At 44.3% G+C, this 17,778-nt stretch overlaps 1 protein-coding gene across 7 annotated transcripts in view; it reads left to right on the top strand.

Moving 5' to 3' along the window:
• Positions 1-17,778, top strand: part of mapk10 (mitogen-activated protein kinase 10) — a 147,817-nt gene that overhangs the window by 108,351 nt on the left and 21,688 nt on the right. For 6 of the 7 annotated variants that reach the window (XM_046305632.1, XM_046305637.1, XM_046305635.1 and 3 more), the window contains exons 9-11: positions 1,339-1,521; positions 4,770-4,894; positions 6,332-6,358. In XM_046305632.1, coding sequence (XP_046161588.1) covers positions 1,339-1,521; positions 4,770-4,894; positions 6,332-6,358 — 335 coding nt within the window. The remainder of the gene's footprint in view (positions 1-1,338; positions 1,522-4,769; positions 4,895-6,331; positions 6,359-17,778) is intronic. The other variant, XM_046305633.1, reaches the window with a different exon arrangement.

Here is a 17,778-nt window from a genome sequence, read left to right as displayed (position 1 = left end):
AGCAGTAGTAGTAGTGTCAGTGTCAGTAGGAGTAGTGTCAGAAGTAGTAGTATCAGTAGTAGTAGTGTCAGTGTCAGTAGGAGTAGTGTCAGAAGCAGTAGTATCAGTAGTAGTAGTGTCAGTGTCAGTAGGAGTAGTGTCAGAAGTAGTAGTGTCAGTAGTAGTAGTGTCAGTGTCAGTAGGAGTAGTGTCAGAAGTAGTAGTATCAGTAGTAGTAGTGTCAGTAGTAGTAGTAGTGTCAGTGTCAGTAGGAGTAGGAGCAGTAGGAGTTGGAGCAGTTGGAGTAGTAGTAGTATCAGTAGTAGTAGTATCAGTAGTAGTAGTGTCAGTAGTAGTAGTGTCAGTAGTAGTAGTATCAGTAGTAGTAGTATCAGTAGGAGTAGTGTCAGTGTCAGTAGGAGTAGGAGCAGTAGGAGTTGGAGCAGTTGGAGTAGTAGTAGTATCAGTAGTAGTAGTATCAGTAGTAGTAGTGTCAGTAGTAGTAGTGTCAGTAGTAGTAGTATCAGTAGTAGTAGTATCAGTAGGAGTAGTGTCAGTGTCAGTAGGAGTAGGAGCAGTAGGAGTTGGAGCAGTTGGAGTAGTAGTAGTATCAGTAGTAGTAGTGTCAGTAGTAGTAGTGTCAGTAGTAGTAGTATCAGTAGTAGTAGTGTCAGTAGTAGTAGTGTCAGTAGTAGCAGTAGTAGTAGTATCAGTAGTAGTAGTGTCAGTAGTAGCAGTAGTAGTAGTGTCAGTAGTGTCAGTAGTAGTAGTATTAGTGTCAGTAGTAGTAGTATCAGTAGTAGTAGTATCAGTAGTAGTAGTATCAGTAGTAGTGTCATTGTCAGTAGGAGTAGTATTTTTACATTTTTTGACGTTTTTTAAACTAGCCAAGTCAGTTAAGAGCAAAATCTTATTTACATTGACGGCCTACCAGGAGTAGTTGTAGCAGTAGTACGTTGGTCAATCTTTAAACCAGCCTCCGGTCCATATAGTCACTGATTCAAGATCAGATTTGTTTTTTAAATACCTCTGGTTGTTTTAGCAAGGCTACTTAAAAATCAAGAACCTTGGCATGTATATACATAACAAACATGAGAATTTGTTAATGCAGAAAATAACCTAGTAGTAGTAGTTGTAGCAGCAGTAGTAGTTGTAGTAGTGTCAGTGTCAGTAGTAGTAGTAGCAGTAGTAGTAGTAGTTGTAGCAGCAGTAGTAGTTGTAGTAGCGTCAGTAGTAGCAGCAACAGTAGCAGTTGCAGTCTAAAGCCTATGTACAGTGTAACAGTTTGGTAACATAGCCAGGCCAGGGTGCTTTGCTGTCCAGGTTTGTTGTGTTTTTTCCTTAACCCCTCCTTCTCAGATATTGACCAATGGAATAAGGTGATTGAGCAGCTGGGCACGCCTGCGCCAGAGTTTATGAAGAAACTGCAGCCCACCGTCCGTAACTATGTAGAGAACAGGCCCAAATACACAGGCCTCACCTTCCCCAAGCTCTTCCCCGACTGCCTCTTCCCCGCAGACTCAGAACACAACAAACTCAAAGGTGAGTCAATGAGGTGGCGGTTCTATTCTATTCAATTCTATTCGGTTCTATTCAATTCTATTCGGTTCTATTCAATTATATTCGGTTCTATTCAATTCTATTCGGTTCTATTCTATTCAATTCTATTCGGTTCTGTTCTGTTCTATTTTGTTCTTTTCAAGAAGGCATTGTGCAGCATGTTTGCGGAAACCAGAGATTGTTTGTGTCTGTGAGTGCTGTACAGTGTGTCAATGTGTCTTTGTGTGTTGTTCATGGAGTCAAGGCATATATATTTTATGTGATTGTAATCTCATCAAACTGAACTGGCTTTTGGCTCACGAGAGGCAGAGTAAGTGAAGTGATATACTGTAACTGAAATTGACTAGGGTGACAGTCACTCCCTTCAGTGAAATGTATTTAGAGGAAGAGGCTTTAAACCAAGACGTCATCCACTACCTTTCCATCTACATTTCCAGAGAAATCATATTGATCATATCATGGTATTCCCAGGAAGTCTTTCTACAGGAGGCTTCCAGAGAAAATAGTTTACAAAATCCCTGGAGGATAACAGGCTATATCTGATGAAGACAGATTTCTCCTAAATATAATGAAATCTGCCTGGTACTGCTGCTACATCAAGCCATGCAGTGTGTCTGGTAAGGAAATTCACATGAATGACTCAGGAGCCCTCCTGCTGCCTCCTGTCTCCTGTCTCTTGCCTGCCTCCTGTCTCCTGCCGTCTCCTGCCTCCTGTCTTCTGTCTCCTGCCTCCTGTCTCCTACCTCCTGTCTCCTACCTCCTGTCTCCTGCCGCCTCCCGTCTCCCGCCTCCTGCCTCCTGCCTCCTGTCTCCTGTTTCCCGCCTCCTATCTCCTGCGCCTCCTGCCTGCCGCCTCCTGTCTCCTGTTTCCTGCCGCCTCCTGTCTCCTGCCGCCTCCTGCCTGCTGTCTCCTGTCTCCTGCCACCTCCTGCCTGCTGTCTCCTGTCTCCTGCCACCTCCTGCCTGCTGTCTCCTGTCTCCTGCCACCTCCTGCCTGCTGTCTCCTGTCTCCTGTCTCCTGCTGCCTCCTGTCTCCTGCCACCTCCTGCCTGCTGTCTCCTGTCTCCTGCCACCTCCTGCCTGCTGTCTCCTGTCTCCTGCTGCCTCCCGTCTCCTGCCACCTCCTGCCTGCTGTGTCCTGTCTCCTGCCACCTCCTGCCTTCTACCTCCTGCCCCCTGTCTCCTGTCTCCTGCTGGCTCATGTGTCCTGTCTGTTGCCCCCTGTCTCTTGTCTCCTGTCTCCTGCGGCCTGCCTGCTACCCCCTAGCTCCTTCCTGCTGACTGCCTGATCCCTGCAGAAAACAGACCGAAGGAGAGGAGATGGGCTGCTAGAGGAATACACCCACTGAGTTAGAGCTGTGTTATAGCGGCTGTGTCAGATATACTAGAGGAATACACCCACTGAGTTAGAGCTGTGTTATAGCGGTTGTGTCAGATATACTAGAGGAATACACCCACTGAGTTAGAGAGGACATAATGGTTACAGTCACAGCCAGAGACGGAAGGAAAGATGTAGTGTTAAAGTGACTGTGTTAGAGAGGGAGTGTGTTAGAGAGGGAGTGTGTTAGAGAGGGAGTGTGTTAGAGAGGGAGTGTGTTAGAGAGGGAGTGTGTTAGAGAGCGAGTGTGTTAGAGAGAAACTGCATTAGAGTGATTGACTACTGAGCTGAGCCGAGCCAAACCGACCAAAGATGTACTGGGCTAGCCTAGCTATGCATCCACCATAATTACTGGAACCGTGCTGGAAAGGACAATGTCAAAATAAAATATTTCAGCTGGAACAGTATATGCTTGGGGTCGGCACGATAGTGTGAAAAGGGTATGAGAGCACTGTTTACGTAGCTGTACTGGAGGCTAGGTAGGACCCTGGGAAATCCTGTTAGGACTAAAGCTAGTGGAGCCGTGGTCTTTGGTTACACTGCATGCTGAGAGAGCTGCTATCCTAGAGATAAGGAGTGACTCAGAGGAGGGAGCGTCTGAGCCGCCATTTTGGAGATTGCTATGGCTGGCCTATAGCTGCTGGCATGGTGGTGTAGCACAGTGTGGGGAATGGTGATGAGAGAAGGTACAGTGCAGATCGTCTGACTGCTGCTAATACACTATTTATAGTGAGTCACTGTCAGGGCCGTACGAGGGGTGGAGGGAGGGATGAAGGGATGGGGTGAGGGATGGTGGGAGGGATGGGATAGAGGGATGGGGAGGGGCTGTGGGAGGGATGGAGGGGCTGTGGGACGGTTGGATGGAAGGTTGTGGCAGGGATGGGATGGATAGATGGAGGGGCTGTTGGAGGGATGGATGGAAGGATGGTGGGAGGGATGGATGGAGGGGTTGTGGGAGGGATGGAGGAGCTGTGGGAGGGATGGAGGGGCTGTGGGAGAGATGGAGGGATGGATAGAAGGATGGTGTGAGGGATGGAGGGATTGGGGGGTTGTGGTAGGGATTGTGGGGTTGTGGGATGGATTGGGGGGTTATGGGAGGGATGGGGGAGCTGTGGGAGGGATGGCGGAACTGTGGGAGGGATGGAGGGGCTGTGGGAGGGATGGAGGGATGGGTAGAAGGATGGTGGGAGGGACGGAGGGATTGCGGGGTTGTGGGAGGGATTGGGGGGTTGTGGGAGGGATTGGGGGTTGTGGGAGGGATTGGGGGGTTGTGGGAGGGATTGTGGGTTAAGAGTTTGGTATTGTAATATTGTAATTGTAGAACTGAACAGTTAATATTGGTTCAAGAGCAGGAAGCACAGATGGATTCATCATGATCATGTTTTTTTAATTTGTGAATTTGCATCTAAAGAAATATTACATTTGTAATTTAAGACTAATACAAAATGTTGTAAGAGCGTTGTAATTCATAACCTCGAGAAACAAGTAGGTTACTAGCAAGCTCTCTTCTCTCTTCTGACATGAGATTGAATGTCTGTGTGTTGAACCATAATATTCCCTGAGTGTTAAGCCTTGACTGTGTTGCTATGGAAACAGAACAGGGAAAAATCTTAAAGGAACAGTAAACTATTGTCTCACATGGAGACAATATGAGACAAAGTAGTGCACTACAGATGGGATAGAGTGCCATTTTGGATGCACATAATGTTTGATAGACAGTGTGTTATTGCTGATTGAGTTTCTCCCTTCTCCTATTCTATCCATTTACTCTGACCCCACTCTCTCTGTCTCCTCTCTCCTTCCTTGACTCTGATGCTTCTCTCTCTCTCTCTGCTTCTCTCTGTCTCCACAGCCAGCCAGGCCAGAGACCTGTTGTGTAAGATGTTGATTATTGATCCAGCCAAGCGGATACAAGTGGACGAAGCTTTACAGCACCCCTACATCAACGTTTGGTACGACCCAGCCGAGGTGGAGGCGGTGAGTAGGAGGAGTCTGTAGCTAGAACTCTCTGGCAGCCTTATCAGTTAGTAGCCCTAGGTCAATCCTACAGCTCGGTACTTGTTTAGTTTGGGCTGTTTTCATCTGCCTTGTGTTCGTATTAGTGGTGTGTGGATATATTATTTTTTATGTTACATTCCCCTCTCATAATGGTTACTATAGGAACCATCCAGAGAAACATTTCTGTTGTTGTCTTTGTTGTTTAGTTTGGGCTGTTTTCATCTGCCTTGTGTTCGTATTAGTGGTGTGTGGATATATTATTGTTTATGTTACATTCTCCTCTCATAATGGTTACTATAGGAACCATCCAGAGAAACATTTCTGTTGTTGTCTTTGTTGTTTAGTTTGCATCCCCTGCTTGCTCTTCATGGTTTGAACTTTTATGGCTATCCTTTTACCCACCACAGTTTATCTGGCATTAGGTAGTCATGGAAACATGTACGCATGTTACTGACTATCATGGTACTGTAGAGACATAACAGTGGGCTCAACTGATTGTTTTACCCATAGAAATATATACTATGGTTTTATCTGCTGGAATGTGCTTGATTCCTCAAATAGAGCACAGATACAAAACCCAGTCTCACTGCTCACTGCTTTGGGAGAATACAGTATAGTTCATTCTCATCCAGGAGTTGTGTGATAAGGATAGTTAATACTGGATCATATAGCAGAGCAGGCATTTCTTAAGGTCCGCTGGTTATGTACTGAAGTATAGTCATTCCCTTTTAAAGACCTTCATCACTGTGGGATAATAGTGCGTTTGGGAAAAAGCCATTTGCAGCCTGTCTCTCACTTGATGAAGACTTTAGATGCATTTCACACCAAGTATCTGCCTATGCATAATGCAATACAGTGTGACATGGCCTTCTCTGAACCCAGTGAAGCAGACAGAACTGGGGTGCTGAATGAAAAGTGAACCTCTCTGTTAGCCTGGAACCCAAACTGATACAATCTCTTCCCAATAGTGAAGTGTATTAGTTTGGATTTCAGCATACGACTATGTGAAAGAGGTGTACAACTATAGAGTATCAATGACTCTCAACAAGATCAATTAAGTAGATTTTAATCAAGTTTATTTTTTAATTTTTATTTGCAATAAATCGCACACCTTCATTATAATCTATCTATGTTTGACAGTTGGAATATGCATTTTAAAGTATATTATTATATGATATTGTGTAATATGTACATTTCATTTGTAGCATGTCTCATTCTTTTGTGAAAACATACATTTTACTTAATCAAAACAAAAATGACCGAAAAGTGACATTTGACTGTATTATGATGGGATATTCTATATTGTTGTATAGATGTGATATATAGATGATATTGGCCATCTGATGGCATTACATTTTCCCTGAAACCAATGTACTGTTTTCTCCCCTCTTTCTTGTTCGTTTCATGCTGATGAAGGCCAGGGATCTCGTCCAAATATCAATGGTAAATAAAATAAAAGACTTTACACCAAGAGAAATATATCTCCTATACAGCATATACAGCATTACAAACATGATATGACCACATATGGCTTTACAAAACTGTATTTGGGGGTAGGTAGTCAAAAGCCCATCTTCAGAAACCCCATCACTGACCCAAAATTGAGAAATGTGTCATATATATATATACTCTTAGAAATAAAGGTGCTACGTAGAACCATAAAGGGTTCTTCCGGCCATCCCTGTAGAAGAATAACACGTTTGGTTCTAGGAGTGTACAGAATGGAGAGCATTTTACAAACATGATATGACCAGATATGACCAAAATTGCACTATCCTAAGGAACACTCATACTTCAGACAAAAAAAAAATATATATATAATGTTGTCAATCAACAATGACAAGCCACCTGGGTCTGACAACTTGGATGGAAAATTACTGAGGATGATTGCGGACGATATTGCCACTCCTATTTGCTATCTCTTCAATCTAAGCCTACAGAAGACTGTGTGCCCTGGAGTGAAGCCAAAGTCATTCCACTACACAAGGATAACAAAGCACCTTTTTAGTGGCTCAAACAGCCGACCAATCAGCCTGTTACCAACCCTTAGTAAACCTTTTGAAATTAATTGTGGTTACAAGATACAATGCTATATTCAAAGTAAACAAATTCACAACAGACTTTAGCATGCTTATTGGGAAGGGCACTCAACATGTACGGCACTTACACAAATGACTGATGATTGGCTGGGAGAAATTGATAATAAGAAGCTTGTGGGAGCTGTTTTGTTAGACTTCAGTGCAGCTTTTGACATTATCGACCGTAATCTGCTGCTGTAAAAACAAATGTGTTATGACTTATCCCCTGCTATATTGTGGATCGAGAGTTACCTGTCTAACAGAACGCAGAGGGTGTTCTTTCATGGAAGCCTCTCCAACATAATCCAGATAGAGTCAGGCATTCTCCAGGGTAGCTGGCAAGGCCCCTTACTTTTTTTCAATCTTTACTAATCACACTGCCTTTGAGTAAAGCCAGCGTGTCTATGTATTCTTATGACTCAACACTATACATGTCGGCTACCAGAGCAAGTGAAATCATTGCAATACTTAAACAAAGAGCTGCAGTCAGTTTTAGAATGGGTGGCAATAAATGAACTAGTCCTCAATATTTCAAAAACGAAAAGCATTATATTTGCAACAAATCATTCACAAAACCCTAAACCTCAACTAAATCTTGTAATGAATAAGGTGGAAATTCAGCCCGTTGAGGAGACTAAACTGCTTGGAGTAACCCTGCATTGTAAACGGCCGTGGTCATAACATATTGATGTAATGATAGCTAAGATGGGGAGAAGTCTGTCTGTAATAAAGTTCTGCTCTGCTTTCTTGACATTGCTATCAACAGAACAAGTCCTACGGGCCCTAGTTTTGTCGCACCTGGACTACTGCCCTGTTATATGGTCAAGTGCCACAAAGAGGGACGTAGGCAAATTCCAGTTGGTCCAGAACAGAGCAGCACGGCCGGCCCTTAAATGTACACAGAGAACTAACATCAATGACATGCACGTCCATCTCTCCTGGCTCACAGTAGTGGAGAGATTGATTGCATCAGTACTTGTCTTTGTGGGAGGTATTGACATGTTGAAAGCACCGAGCTATCTGTTTAAATGACTAGCACACAGCTTGGTGGTGTGCATGCATACCCAACATACCCAACAAGACATGCCACTGTAACAGTTTAACTTTCGTCCGTCCCCTCGCCCATACCCGGGCTCGAACCAGGGACCCTCTGCACACAAGACAACAGTCACCCACGAAGCATCGTTACCCATCGCGCCACAAAAGCCACGGCCCTTGCAGAGCAAGGGGAACCACTACTTCAAGGTCTCAGAGCGGGTGACGTCACCGATTGAAACGCTATTAGCGCGCACCACCGCTAACTAGCTCGCCGTTTCACATCGGCTACACCACCAGAGGTCTCTTCACAGTCCCCCAAGTCCAGAACAGAATATGGGAGGCGCACAGTACTACATAGAGCCATGACTACATGGAACTCTATTCCACAGTACTACATAGAGCCATGACTACATGGAACTCTATTCCACAGTACTACATAGAGCCATGACTACATGGAACTCTTTTCCACAGTACTACATAGAGCCATGACTACAAGGAACTCTATTCCACAGTACTACATAGAGCCATGACTACATGGAACTCTATTCCACATCAGGTAACTGATGCCAGCAGTAAAATCCGATTAAAAATAAAAACAGATAAAACTACACCTTATGGAACGGATTGTGGGGAGACAGACACAAACACGTATACACACACACACACACACACACACACACACACACACACACACACACACACACACACACACACACACACACACACACACACACACACACACACACACACACACACACACACACACACACACACACACACACACACACACACACACACACACACACACACACACACACACACACACACACACACACACACACACACACACACACACACACCTAATTATCCCCAGTGTTCAATTGGCTCATTCATCCCCCTCCTCTCCCCTGTAACTATTCCCCAGGTCGTTGCAGCAAATGAGAACGTGTTCTCAGTCAACTTACCTGGTAAAATAACGGATAAATAAATAAATAAAATAAATAAACATCCTAACATGCAATCCACACACATGTACATTAATATTGCTGTATTATGGATTTTTGTATTGGAGATATGTTGTGGTAGATATTGTGTGATATGCTGTTTTATTTTGTATGTAATTGCCTTAATCCTGTATGGACCCCAGGAAGTGTAGCAGCAGCTAATGGTGATCCTTAATAAACAGAAAAATACTGAATACTAACTCAATGCAGAGACTATGTGGCAGGATGTCTGTGTGCCGTGCATGTCTGTGTGGCAGGATGTCTGTGTGCCGTGCATGTCTGTGTGGCAGGATGTCTGTGTGCCGTGCATGTCTGTGTGGCAGGATGTCTGTGTGGCAGGATGTCTGTGTGCCGTGCATGTCTGTGTGGCAGGATGTCTGTGTGGCAGGATGTCTGTGTGGCAGGATGTCTGTGTGCCGTGCATGTCTGTGTGCCGTGCATGTCTGTGTGGCAGGATGTCTGTGTGGCAGGATGTCTGTGTGGCAGGATGTCTGTGTGCCGTGCATGTCTGTGTGGCAGGATGTCTGTGTGGCAGGATGTCTGTGTGGCAGGATGTCTGTGTGGCAGGATGTCTGTGTGGCAGGATGTCTGTGTGGCTTTCTCCTCACTAACAGGAAGGAACATACCGTCTGGCTGCATCTATGAATACCGGAGCCATTTTTCACTGTAGAAGTGGTCGTTAATGTGTTGATGAAACTGCAAGAAAACCGTGCTGTAGCCTACTGTACTCTGTCATATCTAGACAGAACGTCTATGCTATCTTATTGCAATCTTAAAATAAATGAAAAAACCTATAGATTTGATAAATTGGTTCGTAGTAACACTACCTAAATATCCTCTGTGTTATAGACATATGAAAACATCTGGACAGTAGTACTGTACAGTACACATGCAGCATGTACAGCACCTCGAGATTCGGCGGAACTTTTTCTCAGGCTCACCCTTTCTCTTTGATTGATTGATACTCTGCTGAACAACTACCTACCGGTCTCGTGACAAATCCTTGGAAGCAGCCTGTAATGTTGTAGTCCAGTAGTGTACGTATGCATTGACCTCTTAATTAACCCACTTCCAAGGTCACATCATGAATGTGATTTATATGAAGTCTCGTCAAAAATATTAATCATGTTTGACATTCTGCCACCCTGGGGCTACTAGGTAGCCTAGTGGTTGGAGTGTTGGACTCGTAACCGAAAGGTTGCAAGTTCAAATCCCCAAGCTGACGAGGTAAAAATCTGTCGTTCTGCCCCTGAACAGGCAGTTAACCCACTGTTCCTAGGCCGTCATTGAGAAGAAAAAATAGTTCTTAACTGACTTGCCTAGTTAAAAAAAGGTAAAAAATAAATTTAAAGAATGTAAAAAAATAAATCAGATAGGAAAGGAGATGATAGATTTGAGGGTAGTTGGAGGAGTACTAAGGAGATACAAATGATTGACAGGTGTCAGTCAGTCAGTTGATTGATATCTGCAGCACTGGTAGGCTGCCATGCCTATAGTATGTTACATACAACAACACAGTCAGATGTCCTATACTATTATCCTGTCGTCTATACCTGTCATATACAGAGCATTTGTAAAGTATTTAGACCCCTTGACTTTTCCCACATTTTGTTACGTTACTGTCACGTCTACTCCTGCCCCTCCACTCCGGCGTTTGACGTCGCCGGTATACTAACCACCAGTCCTGGCATCCAGCATTACGCGCACCTGGCACCAATCATTACACGTACCTGGCACCAATCATTACGCGCACCTGGCACCAATCATTACACGTACCTGGCACCAATCATTACACGTACCTGGCACCAATCATTACACGTACCTGGCACCAATCATTACGCGTACCTGGCACCAATCATTACACGTACCTGGCACCAATCATTACACGTACCTGGCACCAATCATTACGCGTACCTGGCACCAATCATTACGCGTACCTGGCACCAATCATTACGCGTACCTGGCACCAATCATTACGCGTACCTGGCACCAATCATTACGCGTACCTGGCACCAATCATTACACGTACCTGGCACCAATCATTATGCGCACTTGGCACCAATCATTACGATTCAGATTGAGGCACACCTGGACTCCATTACCTCACTTTTTACCTCCCCTATATCTGGCACTCCCTTAGGTTCTTTCCCCAGTCAGTAGATGCCATGTTGTCTCGTTCCATGTTTGTTGTTTTATTAAACGTACCTGCTTCTCGACTCTCAGTGTCTTCGTTACATTTATTCTTTAAATAAATAAAGATCCTCATCAATCTACACACAATACCCCATAATGACAAAGCGAAAACAGGTTTTTAGACTTCTTTGCACATTTATTAAAATTAAAAAACATAAATACCTTATTTACGTAAGTATTCAGACCCTTTGCTACGAGACTGGAAATTGAGCTCAGGTGCATCCTGTTTCCATTGATCATCCTTGAGATGTTTCTACAACTTGGTTGGAGTCAACCTGTGGTAAATTCAATTGATTGGACAGTATTTGGAAAGGTACACACCTGTCTATATAAGGTCTCACAGTTGACAGTGCACATTGGAGCAAAAACCAAGTCATGAGGTTGAAGCAATTGTCCGTAAAGCTCCGAGACAGGATTGTGAACAGATCTGGGGAAGGGTACCAAAAATGTTCTGCAGCATTGAAGGTCCCCAAGATCACAGTGGCCTCCATCATTCTTAAATGGAAGAAGTTTGGAACCACCAAGACTCTTCCTAGAGCTGGCTGCCTGACCACACTGAGCAATCGAGGGAGAAGTTCTTGGTCAGGGAGGTGACTCTGCCAGAGCTCCAGAGTTCCTCTATGGAGATGGGAGAACCTCCCAGAAGGACAACCATCTCCGCAGCGTTCCACCAATCAGGCCTTTATGGTAGAGTGGCCAAACGGAAGCCACTCCTCAGTAAAAGCCACATGAAAGACCGATTGGAGTTTGCCAAAAGGCACCTAAAGGACTCTCAGACCATGAGAAACATGATTCTCTTGTCTGATTAAACTAAGATTGAACTCTTTGGCCTGAATGCCAAGTGGCACGCCTGGAGGAAACCTACCACCATCCCTACGGTGAAGCATGGTGGCAGCATCATGCTGGGGGGATATTTTTCAGGAGCAGGGACTGGGAGATTAGTCAGGATCGAGGGAAAGAAGAACAGAGCAAAGTACAGAGCGATCCTTGATGAAAATCTTCTCCAGAATGCTCAGGACCTCAAACTGGGGTGAAGGTTCACCTTCCAACAGGACAATAACCCTAAGCACACAGCCAAGACAACGCAGGAGTGGCTTCCGGACAAGTCTCTGAATGTCCTCGAGTGGCCCAGCCAGAGCCCGGACTTGAACCCGATCGAACATCTCTGGAGAGACCTGAAAATCCCCGTTCAGCGATGCTCCGCATCCACCCTGACAGAGCTTGAGAGGATCTACAGAGAAGAATGTGAGAAACTCCCCAAATACAGGTGTGCCAAGCTTGTAGCGTCGTACCCAAGGAGAGTCGAGGCTGCAATTGCTGCCAAAGTACTGTCAAGGGACTTGAATACTTATGTAAATGTCATATTTCAGTTGGTTGTTGTTTTTTTGTTTTTTTTTAATTGCAAAAATGTCTAAAAACCTGTTTTTGCTTTGTCATTATGGGATATTGTGTGTAGATTGATAGGTAAAAAATTACTATTTTGTCAATTTCAGAATAAGGCTGTAATGTAACAAAATGTGTAAAAGGTCTAGGGGTCTGAATACTTTCTGAATGCACTGGACTATACTCCTGCCATCTATATCCATCCTATACTATACTCCTGCCCTATACTATAGTCCTGTCCTATACTATAGTCCTGCCCTATACTATACTCCTGTCCTATACTATACTCATTCCCTATACTATACTCCTGTCCTATACTATACTCCTGCCCTATACTATAGTCCTGTCCTATACTATACTCCTGTCATCTATATCCGTCCTATACTATACTCATTCCCTATACTATACTCCTGCCCTATACTATACTCCTGCCATCTGTATCCATCCTATACTATACTCCTGCCCTATACTATACTCCTGTCCTATACTATAGTCCTGTCCTATACTATACTCCTGCCCTATACTATACTCCTGCCCTATACTATACTCCCTCCCTATACTATACTCCTGCCATCTGTATCCGTCCTATACTATACTCCTGCCCTATAGTATACTCCTGTCCTATACTATACTCCTTCCCTATACTATACTCCTGCCCTATACTATAGTCCTGTCATCTATATCCGTCCTATACTATACTCCTTCCCTATACTATACTCCTGCCCTATACTATACTCCTGTCATCTATATCCATCCTATACTATACTCCTGCCCTATACTATACTCCTGTCATCTATATCCATCCTATACTATACTCCTGCCCTATACTATAATCCTGTCCTATACTATAGTCCTGTCATCTATATCCATCCTATACTATACTCCTGTCCTATACTATACTCCTGTCATCTATATCCATCCTATACTATACTCCTGCCCTATACTATAATCCTGTCCTATACTATAGTCCTGTCATCTATATCCGTCCTATACTATACTCCTGTCCTATACTATACTCCTGCCCTATACTATACTCCTGCCCTATACTATACTCCTGCCATCGGTATCCGTCCTATACTATACTCCTGCCCTATACTATACTCCTGTCCTATACTATACTCCTTCCCTATACTATACTCCTGCCCTATACTATAGTCCTGTCATCTATATCCGTCCTATACTATACTCCTTCCCTATACTATACTCCTGCCATATACTATACTCCTGTCATCTATATCCATCCTATACTATACTTCTGCCCTATACTATAGTCCTGTCCTATACTATAGTCCTGTCATCTATATCCATCCTATACTATACTCCTTCCCTATACTATACTCCTGTCCTATACTATACTCCTGTCATCTATATCCGTCCTATACTATACTCCTGTCCTATACTATACTCCTGCCCTATGCTATAGTCCTGTCCTATACTATACTCCTGTCCTATGCTATAGTCCTGCCCTATACTATACTCCTGTCCTATACTATACTCCTGTCATCTATATCCATCCTATACTCTACTCCTGTCCTATACTATACTCCTGCCCTATGCTATAATCCTGTCCTATACTATATTCCTGTCCTAATCTATACTCCTGCCCTATACTATAGTCCTGTCCTATACTATACTCCTGCCCTATACTATAGTCCTGTCCTATACTATACTCATGTCCTATGCTGTAGTCCTGTCCGCTCTCTCCACTGGCTTCCAGTTGAAGCTCGCATCCGCTACAAGACCATGGTGCTTGCCTACGGAGCTGTGAGAGGAACGGCACCTCAGTACCTCCAGGCTCTGATCAGGCCCTACACCCAAACAAGGGCACTGCGTTCATCCACCTCTGGCCTGCTCGCCTCCCTACCACTGAGGAAGTACAGTTCCCGCTCAGCCCAGTCAAAACTGTTCGCTGCTCTGGCCCCCCGATGGTGGAACAAACTCCCTCACGACGCCAGGACAGCGGAGTCAATCACCACCTTCCGGAGACACCTGAAACCCCACCTCTTTAAGGAATACCTAGGATAGGATAAGTAATCCTTCTCACCCCCCTTTAAGATTTAGATGCACTATTGTAAAGTGACTGTTCTACTGGATGTCATAAGGTGAATGCACCAATTTGTAAGTCGCTCTGGATAAGAGCGTCTGCTAAATGACTTAAATGTAATGTAAATGTAAATGTATACTACATTCCTGTCCAATACTAGGCTATGAGGGGTGGCCAGTCCTCTTCTGGCTGTGCCGGGTGGAGATTATAACAGAACATGGCCAAGATGTTCAAATGTTCATAGATGACCACCAGGGTCAAACAATAATCACAGTAGTTGTCGAGGGTGCAACAGGTCAGCACCTCAGGAGTAAATGTCAGTTGGCTTTTCATAGCCGATCATTCAGAGTATCTCTACCGCTCCTGCTGTCTCTAGAGTTGAAAACAGCAGGTCTGGGACAGGTAGCACGTCCGGTGAACAGGTCAGGGTTCCATAGCCGCAAGCAGAACAGTTGAAACTGGAGCAGCAGCACGACCAGGTGAACTGGGGACAGCAAGGAATCATCAGACCAGGTAGTCCTGAGGCATGTTCCTAGGGCTCAGGTCCTCTGAGAGGAAGGAAGGAAGAAAGAAAGAAAGAAAGAAAGAAAGAAAGAAAGAAAGAAAGAAAGAAAGAAAGAAAGAAAGAGAGATAATTAGAGAGAGCATACACACAGAACTCTGGATAAGACAGGAGAAATACTCTAGATATAACAGACTAACCCTAGCCCCCCAACACAAACTACTGCAGCATAAATACTGGAGGCTGAGTCAAGAGGGGTCGGGAGACACTGTGGCCCCATCCAACGATACCCCCGGACAGGGCCAAACAGGCAGGGGGTGTGGGGTGCTCCACCCCGGACAGGAAGACCACGTCAGTGACTCAACCCACTCAAATGACGCACCCCTCCTGGGACGGCATGGAAGAGCACCAGTAAGCCAGTGACTCAGCCCCTGTAATAGGGTTAGAGGCAGAGAATCCCAGTGGAGAGAGGGGAAAAAGCCAGGCAGAGACAGCAAGGGCGGTTCATCGCTCCAGTGCCTTTCTGTTTACCTTCACACTCCTGGGCCAGACTACACTCAATCATAGGACCTACTGAAGAGATGAGTCTTCAATAAAGACTTAAAGGTTGAGACCGAGTCTGCGTCTCTCACATGGATAGGCAGACCATTCCATAAAAATGGAGCTCTATAGCAGAAAACCGTGCCTCCAGCTGTTTACTTAGAAATTGTAGGGACAATAAGGAGGCCTGCGTCTTGTGACCGTAGCGTACGTGTAGGTATGTATGACAGAACCAAATCAGAGAGATAGGTAGGAGCAAGCCCATGTAATGCTTTGTAGGTTAGCAGTAAAACCTTGAAATCAGCCCTTGCCTTAACAGGAAGCCAGTGCAGAGAGACTAGCACTGGAGTAATATGATAAAAAAAATGTGGTTCTAGTCAAGATTCTATCAGCCGTATTTAGCACTAACTGAAGTTTATTTATTGCTTTATCCAGGTAGCCAGAAAGTAGAGCATTGCAGTAGTCTAATCTAGAAGCAATTTTGGGGCTTCACCATGTTTCATCGAAATATACAGCTGTGTGGCATGGCAGTGAAAATTAACATTATGTTTCCAAATGACATCACCAAGAGGTCAAATATATAGTGAAAACAGTAGTGGTCCTAAAACGGAGCCTTGAGGAACACAAAAATGTACAGTTGATTTGTCAGAGGACAAACCATCCACAGAGACAAACTGCACAGGAAGCAGCTCTTTCAGTAGTTTAGTTGGAATAGGTTCCAGTATGCAGCTTAAAGTTTTAGAGGCGCTGATTATTTTCATCAATGTGTCAAGAGATATAGGGTTAAAAAACTTGAGTGTCTCCCTTGATCCTAGGTCCTGGCAGAGTTGTGCAGACTCAGGACAACTGAGGAGGAATACGCAGATTTAAAGAGGAGTCATTTGCTTTCTAATGATCATGTTATTTTCCTCAAAGAAGTTCATGAATTCTCTTGGGGAATGCTGCTTTTTAGTTAGCTTTGCAACAGTATCAAAAATACATTTGGGACTGTTCTTATTTTCCTCAATTAAGTTGGAAAAATAGGATGATTGAACAGCAGTGAGGGCTCTTCGATACTGCACGGTACTGTCTTTCCAAGCTAGTCGGAAGACTTTCAGTTTGGTAGAGCTCCATTTACTACATTCCAATTTTCTGGAAGCTTGCTTCAGAGCTCGGGTATTTTCTGTATACCGGGGGAGCTAGTTTCTTATGATAAATGTTTTTGTGTTTTTAGGGGTGCGACTGCATCTAGGGTATTGTGCAAGGTTAAATTGAGTTCCTCAGTTAGGTGGTTAACTGATTTTTGTACTCTGACATCCTTGGGTAGGTGGAGGGAGTCTGGAAGGGCATTTAGGAATCTTTGGGTTGTCCAAGAATTTATAGCACAACTTTTGATGATCCTTGGTTGGGGTCTGAGCAGATTATTTGTTGGGATTGCAAACGTAATAAAATGGTGGTCCGATAGTCCAGGATTATGAGGAAAAACATTAAGATCTACAACATTTATTTCACGGGACAAAACTAGGTCCAGAGTATGACTGTGGCACTGAGTAGGTCCGGAGACGTGTTGAACAAAACCCACTGAGTCGGTGATGGCTCCGAAAGCCCTTTGGAGTGGGTCTGTGGGTCTGTGGACTTGTCCATGTGAATATTAAAATCACCAAAATGTAGAATATTATCTGCCATGACTACAAGGTCCGACAGGAATTCAGGGAACTCAGTGAGGAACGCTGTGTATGGCCCAGGAGGCCTGTAAACAGTAGCTATAAAAAGTGATTGAGTAGGTTGCATAGATTTCATGACTAGAATCTCCTGTCCTATGCTATCTTATGGCCTATACTCATGGCCTATACTCCTGTCCTATACTATTCTCCTGTTCTATGCTATACTCCTGTCCTATGCTATACTCCTGTCCTATGCTATTCTCCTGTTCTATGCTATACTCCTGTCCTATGCTATACTCCTGTCCTATACTATTCTCCTGTTCTATGCTATACTCCTGTCCTATGCTATACTCCTGTCCTATGCTATTCTCCTGTTCTATGCTATACTCCTGTCCTATGCTATACTCCTGTCCTATACTATTCTCCTGTTCTATGCTA

The sequence above is a fragment of the Oncorhynchus gorbuscha genome, linkage group LG16 (assembly GCF_021184085.1).
Source record: "Oncorhynchus gorbuscha isolate QuinsamMale2020 ecotype Even-year linkage group LG16, OgorEven_v1.0, whole genome shotgun sequence".
Taxonomy (NCBI): domain Eukaryota; kingdom Metazoa; phylum Chordata; class Actinopteri; order Salmoniformes; family Salmonidae; genus Oncorhynchus; species Oncorhynchus gorbuscha.
This window is presented reverse-complemented; position numbering and strand designations above follow the sequence as displayed.